The sequence below is a fragment of the Triturus cristatus genome, chromosome 4_2, assembly GCF_964204655.1.
Source record: "Triturus cristatus chromosome 4_2, aTriCri1.1, whole genome shotgun sequence".
Lineage (NCBI taxonomy): Eukaryota > Metazoa > Chordata > Amphibia > Caudata > Salamandridae > Triturus > Triturus cristatus.
The window spans coordinates 186,884,143-186,900,968 of NC_140586.1; the positions used below are offsets into that span (position 1 = coordinate 186,884,143).

Below are 16,826 nucleotides of genomic sequence, written 5' to 3' on the forward strand. Positions count from 1 at the left end.
TACTCACAAGTGAAACAATGAGGTGGCATGGTGGTTGGACAGCTCATGAACGCCAAGAGTATAGGATGCGTCTGCTCGTGGTTTCAGTTCTTGGTCATGGTAAGCAGTCGTCACAGGTCTCAGTTTAGGTAGATGTGGTGACACCAAACTCCAACGGCTGCGGACTGGACAGCTGAATTCAAGCTAGAGGTTTAGGCCAAGTTGGAAACAAAAGGCTGTCCACCTCCTCCCCTCTTCAGATGGCAGCAGTGAAGTCTTAGCCTCAAGCCTAGATTCTATTGCCTACTCATCTAATGGAGACATCCAGTTTCTTCAACCAGGCCTCATCCTTCCTCTGCGCAGATAGAGGTCTCCCAAATCTTTTAGTAAACAGAAGTATGGTATATTGTAGGAAAAGATCGTACATTAGTAATTTAAACATTTATCTACCAAATAAAAAAGTAAATAGTGTAAATAACGAATGTACAATCCTTTCCGACAATATACCATATTTTTGTTTACTTGTATTTTGCCCAGGTATTGTGGGGTCACTAGGGTAGCCCCCTAGATAGGAGTCTTTAGACATGCCCCTAGAAAAGGGCTTTTCTTAAGGTGTTGCTCCTCTTACACAAGAGGTGCACATCGTGGAATTGGCTCCGTGCAGGGATGGGGAAAGCAAAAGATGCTTCCTGTGCCATTGAAGTTGTATGCAATTTCCAACCAATATATACAGTTGGATTTAAAACGTGTTCCAGGAACATTGTTCATCTTATATTAGTTTCTTGCATTTTCCTCTTCATCTATATGCACATGGGGCTTGGACTGCAAACGGGTGCTAGCAGATAAGAGGGGTGTGGTTGCTTATGACGCAAGAGTCGGTGTTCTTGGGACGCTCCTGTATAATGGCAAACTAATTTGTGCTTGCCCTGGTCCCAAGTGTTTTGAACTTAAGATTTGTGAAATGGGTGTGGATGCTAAGAAGTGCAAAGCAGGGGGGACAGAAGACAAAAGAAGAGAGCTGCTCCGAATTCTAAAACCTATGGAGCATCTCACAATCTTATAGGCTACATATATTTATTGGGGCATCCCATGGATATACTTCACTCACGCACACAAACTTTCTTTTAATTGGGAAGGTGGAACAGCGAGAAGTGGCAGGCAGTCTCCCAAATGTGGTACAAGTGTGCTACGATTGCTCATCAGCTGCACCCAAACGTTAGCCATGAGTGGCCTAGTCATGGAGGCTTCCCACTCATCTTTAAAAGGAATACCACCTTGTACGTAACGCTATCACCCAACAGACTAGCACGGTTGGCAAACTCTGGTCAGGAGATTGGTCCAAACAAGAAAATGAGTAGCAGGATACCACATGGCTACGTCAACAAGGACTTCTGACCCTACAAATGTGTTACCACATAAAACTGCTATGTAAAGAAACTCAGGATCTCCTCAATTATAAGACAAAGCACGTTAATCTACTTAAGAGCCAATGCTAGAGCACCATCAAACCGAAGCAGATACATACTAAGAAAAGTAAGATAACGGCTATGTCGTATATTAGAAGTCCAGCATCATACTGAAAGGAAAGAACCTAAGATGCATACACAAACCTTGCGGGAACTACAACAAAAATAAGTGTAAAGTTAGAAGAAACCCACAGACAAAAATGGTAGGATAGATACATATTTTATTTAAAACAAAGATCTAGACAAAAACATGTTAAACAAAGAGCAAATCTGGCACCACTGTTGCAGATTCCGACACAGCCCAAACAAGGAAGTCTTAATTAGAGAGACAAGCAGACTATGAACTGTATGGAGGCAAGGGTTCCTAGTACAGCTTAGTGTCCATACCTGGGAAAGAAAAGAAAACGATTAGGATATCACAAATAATTGCCATGATCATGGTCTTACAGAATGCTGGTCAACTACCCATGTCAGAAACATACACCGGGACTAAAGGCACCCTACATTAAAGCTTTGCCCGTGGGACTTATAACAGCAGTCTCAATGGCCCGAATGCACCAAACCAGGGTACAGGGGCCAACTGAACATAGAAGAAAACCGCTTCATATAGTGAAAATTGCTCATGCCACAGATACCAAGAAATGATAGGCAAGCTAGAGTTAAACAGCTATGCCTTGTCAGCTCCAGACAAATCACCATGTGTTAAAGGATGGATTTTGTTGTGCAAGCACTACGAGGAGGTTGGAATTGCCCCGTGTCGTCGACGTATTTCGTCTATAACTAGGCCCAAGTTCTCATATTATAGTTACTCATAACCCAGTGCCAAACTGCCCCTACCCGGGGATAACATGCAATATTCAATCTTGATAAACTGTTGTGGCCCGTCAACGAAGGCTCCAGCTCCTGAGCCACTACAGAACATAAATCTGGAAAGGACACAGAAGTGGGCACATCTTCCAGGTGCTGACGCTGGGAGGATGTAGGCAATGGTGTCACAGACAGCGTTGCGGTAAAGGGAATCCTTCAAGGCCAACATTGTGTGGTGCGAAAATACCCCCCGCACCCATCTTTAGCCCTGGGTGTTCCCAGTCTTCCCACTATGATAAGCCACCCACACACTAGATCTTACTTTTGGAATTCCCACTCTCTGTTGTCCAGTGGACACACCTGTCGGGTCTTCAACCAGCGCGAGATACAGTGGAAATGAAAAGCATGCTGGAAAAAGGAGAAAAAAAAACAGATGTTACTCAGCTGCTTTTTAACCCGGTACTTCTCCAGGAAAGGAGAGGGTTTGAGAAGGACTGAGATAAGTAATACAGAGGTACTAAAGGGGGTCGGGAGAGAGGGGGGGCTAAGCAAGAGAGGCCAAAGAGCCAGAAGGTTTTAAAGATGGGAAAGTGGCATAAACGTTCCAATCCAATGCTTAAGGCACAGTGAATGAAAACATGAATGAGAGGAATGGTCTCATCTTTCAGTCTTGAGGGCAAAAATGCAGCAAAGGAAAAGGAACTAAAGAGAAAATGGCTTTCAAACTAGTATACCAGGGGGTGCCTGCAGTGGTACCAGAACCAGAAGCTCACAGATCACTGCTAGCTTTTTCAAAAACTGTACCTGTTGTGACTTCAGACTGAAAGTCAGACACCTAGCGTAATAGAACCACATTGCATTAAGAATGTGACAGAAGCCGAAATGTTGCAACCCAAGAACACATGATCTGAGCAGCAGCAGAATAGGATCACAAGGATCTCTCTACTAATCAAATGGGAGAGTGGGCTGGGCAAGCAAAAGGCACCAACCTTCCTAAGGGGAAACACACCACCCGTCCTAAGGGACCTGCACACAGGTCCCAACAAAAACCATGACAACCTTAACCATGAACGAGCAGAACCACCCCAGTCCTGACAAAAGACTAAATGAGGCCAAGAGCCTCCCAAAAAAGAAAAATAAATTCCAATCCAACCTCTAAGAATGTAGCAAACAAATTTCAAGCACAGACTGCCGAACGATTTACCTGGCACTCATATCGGACTCCTATTTCCACACAAATAATGGAGCCCTAAAATCTGATCTTACCTTTTTCACGTGCGGTCAAGCCCAGTGGAATGTCACTGTAAGCACTTCTGAACTCGAAGGTCAACAAAATACCCCATGGTCTCAAACTATTCCTCTGACCCTTCTTTTATGCCCCATGACAGCGCTATCACTCTGACCAGTATGGAAGCATGAACTCATACAAGCCTCAAACAAAAATCTGGAGACATTACACAAGTTAAAAGCCCGAACCTCATCTGAAGTATATGTGACCACACGCTGCATTTCTCCAGCTCACCTACAACTTAACCAGAACCATGCACCTGCACCACACACCACTGACTAGCACCCAACCTATCCCCATCACCCCAAACCCAGCCAACACAACCAAGTCAGTTTCGAGAAATGTCCTTCCTCCAGACGCAGGTACCAAGGGAGCCCCAACCCTTAGCCCACCCACCGCATGGAAAAGGACCTCAGACGAACACATGTTCCAACTCTCAAACCCCTACGGACGTAGAGGCGCTAAACATGAACTACTAATTCAATCCCATTGGGGCAGACCTCCAACGCAACCCCACGCAATCCTGCATCAAGTCACAGCAGTGTGGAAGCACACCAACCCCTTTCCATCACCGAATAGGAATCCACCAGATTCTCAGAGATACCTAAAGAGAATCGAAGGACAAAGCCCTGCACTGGACTCCGCCCTGACAAAGATATCCACAGTCAACCACCAAAAGTATAGTCTGACCTCCGAATATACCCAACATAAGCACCTAAAGGTCAAATGAATAAGCCTGCAAAAGCTGCATAATAGCAATCCAGACACACAGAAGACAGATTCCTTTACAGCAGAGAAGACCGATCTCTAGCACAAGGAGGTCCACAGATGACACACCGTGCAGTCCAGCAGTCAGAACACCAGATCTAGCCGAGGCAAACCCTGGGAACATCCATAACATCATGACGCCACACCACACTGGCAATACCGTTTCAATAGGCTAGAAAACAAAATTTACCATCTTAGCGAGGAGCACAAAAAAAATAAAAAATAAAAATCACACAACCATGATGGACACTCCCACACACCCATGCTAGAACACACTGCCCTGGCCATCCCTACTGCTAGCCAATGATAGCCACTGGCCAAGGAGATCACTCAGCCATCCGAGGAAGACATTGGAGCTCTTGTAAAATCCTACCAAGGTACTGCTCCGATCCGCTCTTTACAAACCAACGACACATCGGTTGCGACAAACACCATCACACAATAAACACACTTCAAGGCACAGAATGTAAATCCTGATCTCGATACGGCTTATCCCCAACCAAGAGAACAAGCCCCGGGATTCAGAGAGGACACAAGTTTATACTATAAAATTGTAGATAGGTGGCTAAACAAGTCACAGACACATCAGAAACTATCCTGTTTCATGAGATTGATGTTATTGCTGACCAAAACGTGGTTAAATCATTCATCCGCCCCAAAAATGGATATCCTAGCATCTCCTAATTTCATCATCAAATGTATATGTCGTCTGAAAGACACGAAGGACGGTGGGCCTGCAGTCATTCATTGCAACTCTCTGCACATCAATCCATTCCCAGTGGAGAAGTTGCCCTCCTGTGACTACGTGGGAATAAAAATCACATCAAGCAGATCCATAACAAAACTAAATCACATTTACCACTCACCAGGAGAAAACCTTTTGTTTCTCGGACAAACAGTGGAAACAATTTCGGTATAGTGCATACACAACCAGAACACCATCTTTCTATGGGATTTCAACCTTCACTGGAACGGCGAAGACGACATACAGGCCTCCACTATAAAAAACATCTTTACTGATAACCGGGTTCAAGTGTGAACAGGTCTGACTCACGCCAAAGGTACTATGCTGGATCTAATCAGATGAAAGACGGTTTCCATCAGCATCGATTGTATCAACCCAACTGGCAGGTCAGACCATCACCAAATTATATTGCACATCACCATATGCACACAGAAAGCTAGAGGTCAAGGGCTCAAACCCAAACACTAGGTGAGAGATATTAGAAACATGAAGATGGGTGACAACCTCCCCGTTCCAGAGGCACAGTCTGCCACCATGTGAACTGCAGAATGTTAAAGAACTCACTGAGGACTGCAACATCAAAAACCATGTCAAATAATATGGTGGTAGCCCCACTCTGCCTCAAAAGACAAACAAATTACCCCACCCATAAACAACGAAAGGAGGAGACTCAGACTTGCGGAAGCAGGAATCCTCTACATGGCAACTTAATCACGGGAAGTAAGAAACACCTACAAGAACACTGTATGGAATGCCAAAGCATCTTTCTTCAAATCCCAACTAGATAGAGCCACAAATAGGGCATGTAAACTCTGAGAAATTTTCAAGCAACAAACAGCACCCAACAATCCCAGAGTGATCACGAACACCTTCATAAAAAGCTGTGATACCTCGCCAACTTCTTTGAGGTGAAAATAAAGATTTTAAAAAGGTAATCGCTTCAAAAAAACAAAAGGATTGGAATCGACCATAGAGACACCTCACACTGATCGGAAAACTACAATCTTTGACAAAGCCCATATCTACACCCAACCCATAAAGACCAAAAATTAGGAAACACAGAGTTAGTTTAAAAACTTCATTTAAGATGAGATCCACAAGATGAATATCTATGAAACCAACATCCCATTTCAAGGATCCTATTCCATAAGCAATAAAGGACATCAAACTCAGTTGATAAAATAATTATTCCAGACTGTTTGAAGATGGAACAGCCGACACCTCCCCTTCAAAATACAGGGGTAGATAGATCTAAATGATTTCTGCCTGGTGTTGGGATTCCCCTTCTTTGCGAAGCTGCTTGAAAGAAGTGTGTACACAACCAACTGCCCCAACAGAATGAACAGTACAGCCTACTGGACAAGTTCCAATTTGGTTTCCTATCAGGTCACTGCAACGAATTGGCCATCTAACAAGTCATTGAGGACTCTAAATATCCTGGACCAAAATGACTCTTGCCTCCTTTTCCTACTGCCTTGATCGTTCAGCACAATCCAACAACCTCTAGGAGCTACTCAATTGCAGAATCTGGCTTTCAGGAATTGTACACAAACTGTTCACCTCTTTTTGGCAAAATCCGCCAACAATTAGTTAAACTAGGGGTATCACTAGCTAAAGAGTCGCCAGTCAGAATGGGCATCTCTTAAGGATCAACTATCTCCACATTTTCCATCATACGTATGGAACCGTTGACCGAGATTCGCAAACAAGAGAACCTGGCAACCCACATGTATGAAGATGACAAGCAGCTGTACCTGAAGATTTCCTCCATGGTAAATATTATCCAGCTCAATGACAAATGAAGACCCACCAGGCTGTCGCAAAAACATCTCAATCAGAATCCCACAAAAAATTAATTCCTGCTCTTCTATCCACTCTAGAGTTTCCACCTGAAACAAGAATGGATTTAACAAATGGCCGCTATCAAACGCAATCTAGTCTATAAACAGGAATAAGATGTTTTGAGCACATCACACCATCTATAACGTCTCTCAAACAGCTCCTAATTGATGCCAGGATCCGGCGGACGTCAGCTTGCATGACACACAAAGCCCTGCACCATGATGCACCCAAGTACCTCACAAATAATCTCGGGGTGCTGCTGCTCCCCACAAAGTGCCAACTCGCTCTTGCTGGAAACACAGATTCAGAAAATCCCCCCCCAAACACACACACACACGGATCCGCCTGACAACATGGAACTCTTTCCTGGCAATTATTTGTCTAACCCATTGATAATAAAATCCTCTTAATCTTGAAAATGGTTAAGTGGATTCTTAACCTATTTTTCTGATAGAGACCATCTGAGACACCCTTAAATTGGGGTCATTAAATTCCCTAGATGCAGCACTCAGTCTCCACAGCACATCATCAGGAAAGCGAGCTTTGACTGTGTATTATGGCTTATGTAATGGGATAGTATGTTTTATGTAATGGAATGGTGGGATGGGTCATGTTCACACTTAATAAAAATGTCAAATTAAATTATTAACCTATGCTTGGATATAGCCACTGCCAGCCTCTATGCTATTCCCCCCCCCCCCCCCCCCCCAAGTTCTCGCTGCATCTAATGCGCAGTTGAATAATTGGTCCAGAGCGTTGCAACAGGTAGGATGCACTGGAGAATTTCTGTTGCCTGAGGTCAAGTGCTGGAAGTGAAATAAGGAGGAGGGGTCTCAAAAGGGGAAGAAACCTTTGATGAGAAGGAGAGGGATTCAAAGTGAAGGAGAGAAGCGAATGAGAAGGAAACAGACCGATACCAGGGTGAGAAGAAGGAAGATTTACAATCAAACTTATATTGACAGGAGGCAACTCACATTACAGACCCCCCATGCCACAGTGCACTCCTCTGAAGTTGCGGACGCTTGGTTTGCTTGACATTCTATACCTGGAACGAAAAAATAAAAAAAGGTATAAGCTTATTTCCTGAATGGGTTAGAAACAGGGAACGCTCCTAAGTTAACAGGCTGGCTCAGCAACCACTATCCTGGAAAGTAGTGATACAAGACGAGTAGTGAAGTGTGATGTGGCATCAACAGCCATTTAGATGCATCCTGCTGCAGACAGTGTATTTGTTCCCACCTCCACTGCACACTACAGCCCTTCACATTTGCCACGATAGGCTCGAGATACAAAGTAACACTTACACAAGTCCATGATGTGGTTCCTGCAGATGGCGCAATTATCGACCACGATATCCCAGGCCCACAGTGCCACAGCATTCCACTGCAAGAGAATTGGAAATCAATAAGGAAGGAGGAGCATATCAAGAACACAGCAAAAGGAGCACTCTACACACTGACACATCAAGAAAAATCAAGCCGTTCCATTCCTACAGACGATCTTAAGACAGTAGTACCATCACTAGTCCTCTCGAAACTGGACTACAGCAACACCATCCTCACAGGAACGCATAAAAGCCACCCGGAACTCCAAAGAACAGTTCTTAATGCGGTTGCCAGGTTTAAAATAATTGAGCGGTTTGACCACATCTCACCTGCCCACAAGAGTCTCAAATGGCTCCCCACTGAAGGAAGATGCATCTACAAGAAAGCATGCATCGCCCACATAACCCTACACACAAAGAATCCCAATTACCTAGAAGTCAAACTACTGGGTGCAGGAACAGGCCGTGCACTGAGAGGTTCCAACTCACTCCTTCTCATACCTTCAAAGAGGATGAAGAAATCATCCCAGGCACGCTCCTGCTCAGTAACGCTCCTAAGCTTTGGAACTCACTCCCTAAAGACCCCCGCCACAACCCCTCCTTCTCTTGCTACAAAACGGGACCTCAACAACTACTTCAAACAAGCTTATCCATGTTTCTCAAAGATCCAGAACTCAGACAAGATAATTTGTGGTGAGCGCCTGAATACTGCAGTCTCTAATAGGTTTCCGGCCCCATTACCCATTTGCTACATTGCTATATTCTATTGTGTCCATCTGGACTACCTTACTGTTATTGTCATATATTTGTCCCACACGATTCTCCACTTTTACTTCTTTAAACGTATTCATAAAATATGTAAAGCGCTCCGATACCCTCTGGTCTAGCTAGCGATATATAAAACTCGAAAGCAAATAAATAAGTTTGTCACTTTAAAATTTGTATAGCTCCAAATCAGTATGTACCAAACAACTCTAATACAATGAATTTTAAGGTTACCTGAAGGAAGCGGCTGAAACACCGACTGCTCCAGGGTAGAGAATACCATGCTGAACCTACCTACGACTGAACAGGACACACGCTCCTACCTTTGCTATCTGCTGGTCTTTGGAGATGCTCCAATTAACCATGATAAAAATGGAGCCAAAGGATCTAGGATTGTACTCCCGGTAGGAGATGCTAGACTTCTGATTCGAACCCGCATTCTAGAAGAAGTGGTTTCAATGCTGCAGAACAAATTGGCTTTGTTTTAGTTAACCAAGAGTGGCCTAATATCACCAGTCTATTTGCACCAAGGATAGAGAGTGGTTGCATTTGGGTCATTCAATCAGCAGAGCTTTTTGCACATCTTACGGTGTTCATGGCAGCTTCTCTCTTCAGAGAAAAGAAGTCATCTTCTTCCACAGATCACAGCACAATCTTTGATATGAAAATAGAAACAACAGAGATTCTAACTATTTCAGTCTTCTTCGATTCCAGGAGACTATAAAAAGCCTCTTCTGATCCTCACTCTGTCTGCCCTCCCCATCCTTCTGATCCTCACTCTGCCTGCCCCCCATCCACACCTGCATGTCCAGAAAAGTACCTGAAACTTTGCACCGCCAAAAAAAGAATTCCACCTATTTGCTAACAATGAACTAGTCCAAACCTGGCATAACAATCCTAGATACAAAGCCAAACTTTTAACCAACACCAAGACACTTTAAATCGCCTTTGACACATAGTTTGCTTTCAAGGAAGACGCGGCTAACAAAAAAAATAACTGTGTGGTACCAGGTCCCCCAACTAAAGGAAGTAGTAATATTACTTTCAGAAAGCAAGTCTTCCAACAAACGTGTAATAATATGATCATGTCTCTTCGAAATGATAAGTCTTTCATTAACCTGCAGAAGCGTTTCACCTTAGTACATCAGATTACAAAAAGTACATTGCAATTTTTTCTCTCCAAGTGGCAGTTTTCAAACATGAATTTAAAACCATTCATGCCTCCTCTTATCCCCCTCCCCAGACAACAATGCCAATAGCCAAGTGAAATAAAAAAAAAATGCCTAGGTTCACACAGTTTGGTCAAGTGCGGAAGCCAGGATTGAGCCTAGGTGCAATTCAACCACTAGTTGTGCACGTGACACTTTCCATACACCTATCTTACATCTCCCACACACTGACTGCCACCATACTGGCATCAATGCAGTCCTCAGTCACACTACAGATTAACTTTGTGGCCCCTAAGAAAATGTTTGAGTGTACCTACCTATGTGCTAGAATCATCAGGAACATATTCCTCAAGGTCCTCTGATGTCTCAGCAAAATTAGATCATCACCTATGCCAATGCTACAATGGTGTGTGAAATTTCACTCAAGCCAAATGATGATGGTTAACTTTAAATAGACTATGACAGTGGTTCATAACCTGTGGTGTGTGGACCCCAGCGGAGTCTGCAACACCTATTCAGGGTGCCCACAACTGTTTAGAAAATAAAATATTAGTAGAAAATCAAGTATAAATAGAGCAACTGAATGTTAAAACAATATGTAAATGTGAAGGAATTTAAAATTGGAGGCTACAGTTAAGTTGGTATCCTTAGCTCGATTTGTTAGAGTAGCACAAATACAGCAAACAGAATATATTATGTATAACGAGTGTCCTCAATTGACGCACCAACAAAAAAAAAAAAAACATTAAGGGGAAGTGATCAGCTAGAGATTAACAGTTGCTCCATCTGAGATTTAAAAATTATAAAATCTCCATCTTTACCATTAAAATATGGATGTTTATATATTTGTGCATTAAAATATTTCACAATGTGTACATTTGCTTAATATATACTTGCTTGTGTATAGCTAAGTTCAAAGCCTAGAAATTGCTTATGCTGATTCCGGGATTCCAGTAATTGAGTGGGGACACAGAAGTCAAATGGTTAAGAACCACTGGTCTATAAGAGGATAGTCAAACTTGGATTTTATATAATTACTAGCCCTCTAACATGGCCAAACTCACAATAATTATTCTATGCATTTTGGATAAAAATGTAAACAGAAAAAAAAGAAATAAAAACAGAAAAGGCATGGATTTTAGTGCCCTGTGGTGATGGTGCAAAATTTACACATATGGAAAGATGTTCATCCAACATCTCATAATGTAACAAGCGCCAGAGCTACAACACAAACCTGACAGACACCTTTAGTGATTTCTGACAAACCTGTAGTCACACCCGTAACTCGCTCAGGGCCCCTTCACACAGCCTAAAACAATCCAACACATCACTGTTACACATAGCTTAAGTGACCAGTCTGGAGTGAGATATGGGGAGCCCCATTACTCAATCTCACACAGCCCAAGCAACTCTTCTACACTAACAGAACTACATGAAGTCATTGAACAAAGTTCCACAGAATCAAGCAGCCAATGAAATTGCTCCACAGACTGAGGAAAACACCCTATCTTCAGCCATTGCCAAATAGCATGTGGTTCATTACCTGTCCAGCCCTCTCAGAGGATCGCCCACTTCTCTTCTCAACCCCGGTATTCATTTGATCAAATTGGACGGACAGTCCCCCTCCCCCACATAAGTAACTTTTAGCTGCCTCTGTCAACTACTGGTCTGTGGACTGAAAGATGGGCAAATTACATACTATAATTCTGATCTTTTCCTGTGATAGCAGAGGCCTTTTTTGGGAAACAATTAGGAGAAGGTGTTTATTCGAGACTGGGTTAGCCTCTGTGGGTCGATAGATTCTTTGTTCAGAGAACGGTCATATCCCAGGTGAGAATGTCAGTTGCACATCTTCACCACCCACTTCTACATAGGGAAATACACCACCCACTTCTACATAGGGAAATACAATCAGGAAGCCATGAGGCCTTTGAAGCCCTTGGGCTGCAGAAGCCCTCCTGATCAGAGATATTGAAAAGAAAAATGATCATCTGCTGCTATAGTCCATTAAGGTGTACTATTATACCTTCATCCTAAAAAGATTCTTATTTTCTTTTCGGATCAAGTTCTAGAATCCGGTGAGGCTCTCCCCATTTGTATGATTTGCCTCAATTTTATTTGATACAGTGTATCTGCTGTACTCCCCGTATTCTTTGAACAATATGGTCTCATCTGAGTTTTTCAAACAGCAGATTGCCCTGCACAGTTTAAATAGCCACCCTTTTCTTAACCTCCCATATGCACAATTTGTTAAAGTCTTGTCCTCCAGGGGGCCTGAATAAAATCCTCTGCTAAGTGTCAGGAAAACATATGGGGGTGCGGACAGGGCACATGTCTTTCTGCCCCACCTGAGAGCAGATGAAAGGGTGTTATGCCCAACCTATCCCACAGGAAAAAAGTCCTACTAGACAAACCATCTTTTTTTTATTTCTTCTTTTGCCGGGGGTGGGATGGTCCATCCATGCAAAAGGACGTGCCACTACCCTAGAATGGGCCCAATAGTATTTGAGACTCCAGACCAAATTGGAGGTGTCCACTAGCGACCAGGGAAAAGGATTAAAAAAATGCGGGGCAGGCTTCAGGCATTGCCTCAACAGTCTCGGGGTTGGTTGGAGGATCTACATGGGACCATACAAATTCAATATGGTTGACTCGTGGTCTCTGGTTTGATCCCCTGGGTGCCTTATTTTCAGCAATGTCTGTTTAAGTGTCCCTCTTGTGGCAGCCAAGCTTGGACACAAATGCAACAGCTTCCGACGTCAACAAAATGTGTCATATTTGCATGGCGGTAAACAAGATGTTGCTGAAATTGCAATTTGGGACCAATGGTGGTGCAGGTGCTAGGCCCAGCAACACAAGTGAGTTACCTTTTTCTAACCGCAGAAGTGTGAGAATGCTGGTTGGTAGGAATTTTGTGGCTCCCCAAACACTCTGGAAAATTGCCTTAACAGAAATTAGGGAAATGTATGATTTTAGCCACAGTGTGAGGCTTGCAGGGTTCTCTCACTAAGAAAAGGGTAGTGTGATCCATGCAAGTCACAACAACCTAAACTCCTCTATGTTTCTAGTTTCCAGATATTTCTTGTCGCCAGACGGCAGCTAAGTCCAGGCCTGAATTTTACACCTCCCCACATTACCAAAAAGGGTAATTTTCCATTAGGAAAATGTTATGTCTTCACATTACGTTTTGGGGTCTTTCCTTACACCCAAACAAGTTAAACTGTTTAAATTGAGAATTGTGTGGAGAGACAAAATGGGTTATCAATTTAATTTCTTTTTAGCCTCCTAATACAAGTCAGTCTACAAGAAAACACATTTTTGCAAAATGCCCTCTGAATTACAGAACAGCACAGGTAACCCAAAATTTAGAGTCGTAGACACAATCACTGTTCTTAAATTCGATATCTAGAATACATTTTAACAAAATCAAACGTTTCCTTAAAACCCATTTTTCAATCATCAGATTTTACCATATGAATTGCTGTATAGTCAAAATAATAGAAAATCATAAGTGGCAGCTCAGTTGTTGATGTGGGTATCGCATGTTTGGACAACTAAAAAACACCATACAGCCCTATGACCAGAAGGGTCCGACGGACATACAGGCGTATTTTAGTATAAACAGACATCATAGGCAAAAAAAATAAAGATGAAATATGTCACCAATAGCGGTTTGTTCCTACTTACTTTCATTATTGCAAATGGGAAAACTATGAGTTATACACAAAAATAAACTCTTGCGGAGCTCTGAATTTTGGTCGCTTTTCAGAAATGTACAGCTTTTGTACCACAACTATGGGACTGCAAGTAAGATGAAACCAATAAACAAATGACCACCATTAAGATATTGTTTCCCCCCACAATTCAGCTTGTTCCTGAAAGCCTTAATACAGCAAGTCTTTGTTGATGCCATATTTTGAATAAAAGTTTCCTTGCAGAGCACTAAAATAAGCTACATTTTGACTCCCTCCATAATATTAACTGGGTCAATAAGGCGATGCGTACAGATGAAGATTTGATTGTAATAATATGAAGATTTAAATATAATATCATTTAATATGCAATACCGCAAATTAGATTTTAATTGTATGTACTTTTATAAATCGGGAAAATGATTAGAATAAAGTTAAATGATGATGATGATGCCTCCTCCCTCCATGGAATTCCACAAACCCAGATAGTTGTAAAATTCCCAAATTGTGGAAGGAAGGAAAATTGCGTAATTAGGCCTGGATATCTTCTGTGGAAATCAAGTTTAGACTTAAACGTGAAACGCTCAAAATAATAATAAGCACGGTGGAAAAGCCTCCCTTTGTTTTAATAACTGGCCGTTAGGTCTTTTCAACAATTCTCAAATGTATCCCCGTCATAATGGAACTTTCTCTCAAGTTCCGGTCTCTGCAAGACCTTAATCGACTATGAACGTGGGCAGTTGTATATAAGTGAATTCAGTCCCATCTTTCAAGAATGTTTTAAGCAATTGGACTCTGCACATTACGCTAGGTGAAGGCACGAGACTTCGTGGTCCACGCTATAGAAGACCTCAAATAAATTTAAGTAAAATAACATCCCTGCTTTGTGGATTTTTTCGCAGTCCTTGCTCGACACCCGCCCCACCCATTCCATCCCTTTCCTTCCTCCTCTTTTAAACAGATGTGGATGACTACCGATTCCTGTGAAAACCGGCCCTATCGACCCTCCGGGACAATGAGCAAGGCGATTAGCCACCAGCATTCAACAGACGAGGGGCACAAGCAGCGCCAATTAGGTACAAACACCTAGAGCCCGAGGCAGTTCCCACAACACTGGTTGCTCACTCCTTGCAGCCAACACCCGTTTGTTGCCCCAAACCCGTGCATCAAATTCTGACACAACCCAGCCGCACGTGAGTAATCTCGACTTCCTATTAGTCAACGCGCGGCCAGTCTTAACACCTATAGGGCCATGCCTGGGTACCTTCACTTGGAGAGGGTATTAACTGATTGGCCCGCCTACCTGTCATTCGCAACTAATGCGTGTGGGCCATTGGCCCCGAGATGCTACCAGACAGTATGTAATATACACTTAGTGGGCTGACGCTGACATTTGGAATCACACATGTCGTTCCCGAACTCCACAACTCAACTTCAGGACCCACAAATCGCGCACCCCCCCCCCCACCCCACCCCACCCCCCACTGTCACCTTCTTGACTTCGAAGCGCTTCTTGCTCAAGCCGCTGCCAGAACCGCTTGGAGTATCCACGTCCATCGCTGCCGCCATCTTGGATGAGAAAGTGTTCCGGGCTCTTTAGGACGCATGCGCTTGCGCGAGACACCACCCCTTCGGGTTTCGCCCCGCCTCCTTCTTCACTCTTAAAGGCGCGCGCGAGGGGCGTAGTTTTTATCAAGGGGCGAGGCTTGGCCCGGCCGGTAGCAGGTCCTAAAGACGTCTGAAAAAAAATAGAAAAAAAAGGTTTAGTCAGAGAAGAGACACAGAGGGAGGGAGCGAATGGACGACACCCCCTGCTTTGTGTGTATGGAGACAATAGGGCAGGAGAGAGAACAATTAGAGCCCTCCCTACAAATGAGGGTTGCCCCTTCACCGACTAAGAGCGTAAACAGAATGAGAGCCTCTCTGAATCAAAGCACCTACACCCACTTCAATGTACTCCATGTGGAATGAAAGGCCCTACAGAATAAGAAATAAACTGCTGCGAGGGAACAAGAGTCTCCTACAAGCAAGAATGATATCACTAGAAAGAGGAACATTTCCTTCACACGCCCCTTTTGGAATGAAAGTCGCACAGTGTAAGGGGCTGTTACACATGCAGAGAAGACGTTTTCTTCAGGAGAGCCCCAAGATAGGAGATGGGGCTCAGAGATTTGACTACCACTGAATTGTCATTATTACGACTGTTGGATTTGGGTATCTTCACCCCAACGAGAATCTTGTTACAGACCGTAGTCTGTTTTCTGTTTAAAAAGGGTCATCAGTAGTGTCTAGTAATAGTTAGTGCAGTTTGGTGTGTGAAAGAATAAGAGTGCCCACAATCTGAGCAGATAGGTTCAAAGAATAGCACCCTCGTGCATGTAGCTTCCTGCCAGCTTAGGCACTCACCAATAAGTACACCACACACATAGTAATTTTACACATCTTAATTCCGTTGCGTGTAAATCAGAACCCAACATTCTATGCCTGACTTCAACTCATCCTTCCAGCACTTGCGTTACAGGCCTACAGTATATAGTGGGAACACAAACTGTTCCACCGTTCTTTATTACACAACACTAACTTCATCTCCTGCTTTGTTAAATAAAAAATCACTACTTTTAAAAATAGATACATAAATACTTAAATGAATATACGAATAAATACATAGATATACACAAGCAATTCTTCAATTAAACGCCGCAGCACCTGAATCACACATCCTGATCGGACACTTGAAACTGGGAACTGGCAGTGGAAGTGTCAGTGATCAGCACAGGTGGTGTGGAATTATCAGCAGATACAGTCATCAACTGTCTGTCTAGACCCAGTCTCTAGATTGACATCGATGTGTGGTGAGTGATGGGCCACATGTCGAAAATGAGAGGAATCTCTCGTAAGAGACTTCCAGGACGCTGGGTGGACACCATGTGTCCTTTGGTCTTGGTTATAGTAATAGGTTCAACGTTAAAAGGAGCATCAGA

The 16,826-nt window shown here is 43.3% G+C and overlaps 1 protein-coding gene across 1 annotated transcript; it reads right to left on the bottom strand.

Annotated features, from left to right (window-relative positions):
• Positions 1–1,649: 1,649 nt before the first annotated feature.
• Positions 1,650–15,495, bottom strand: RBX1 (ring-box 1). The gene is made up of 5 exons (XM_085601054.1): positions 15,337–15,495; positions 8,200–8,278; positions 7,870–7,940; positions 2,575–2,660; positions 1,650–1,832 (listed from the first exon to the last, which is right to left on the bottom strand). The coding sequence occupies exons 1-5, from the start codon at positions 15,412–15,414 to the stop codon at positions 1,820–1,822; spliced, it is 327 nt and encodes a 108-aa protein (XP_085457180.1). The 5' UTR covers positions 15,415–15,495; the 3' UTR covers positions 1,650–1,819.
• Positions 15,496–16,826: the final 1,331 nt, after the last annotated feature.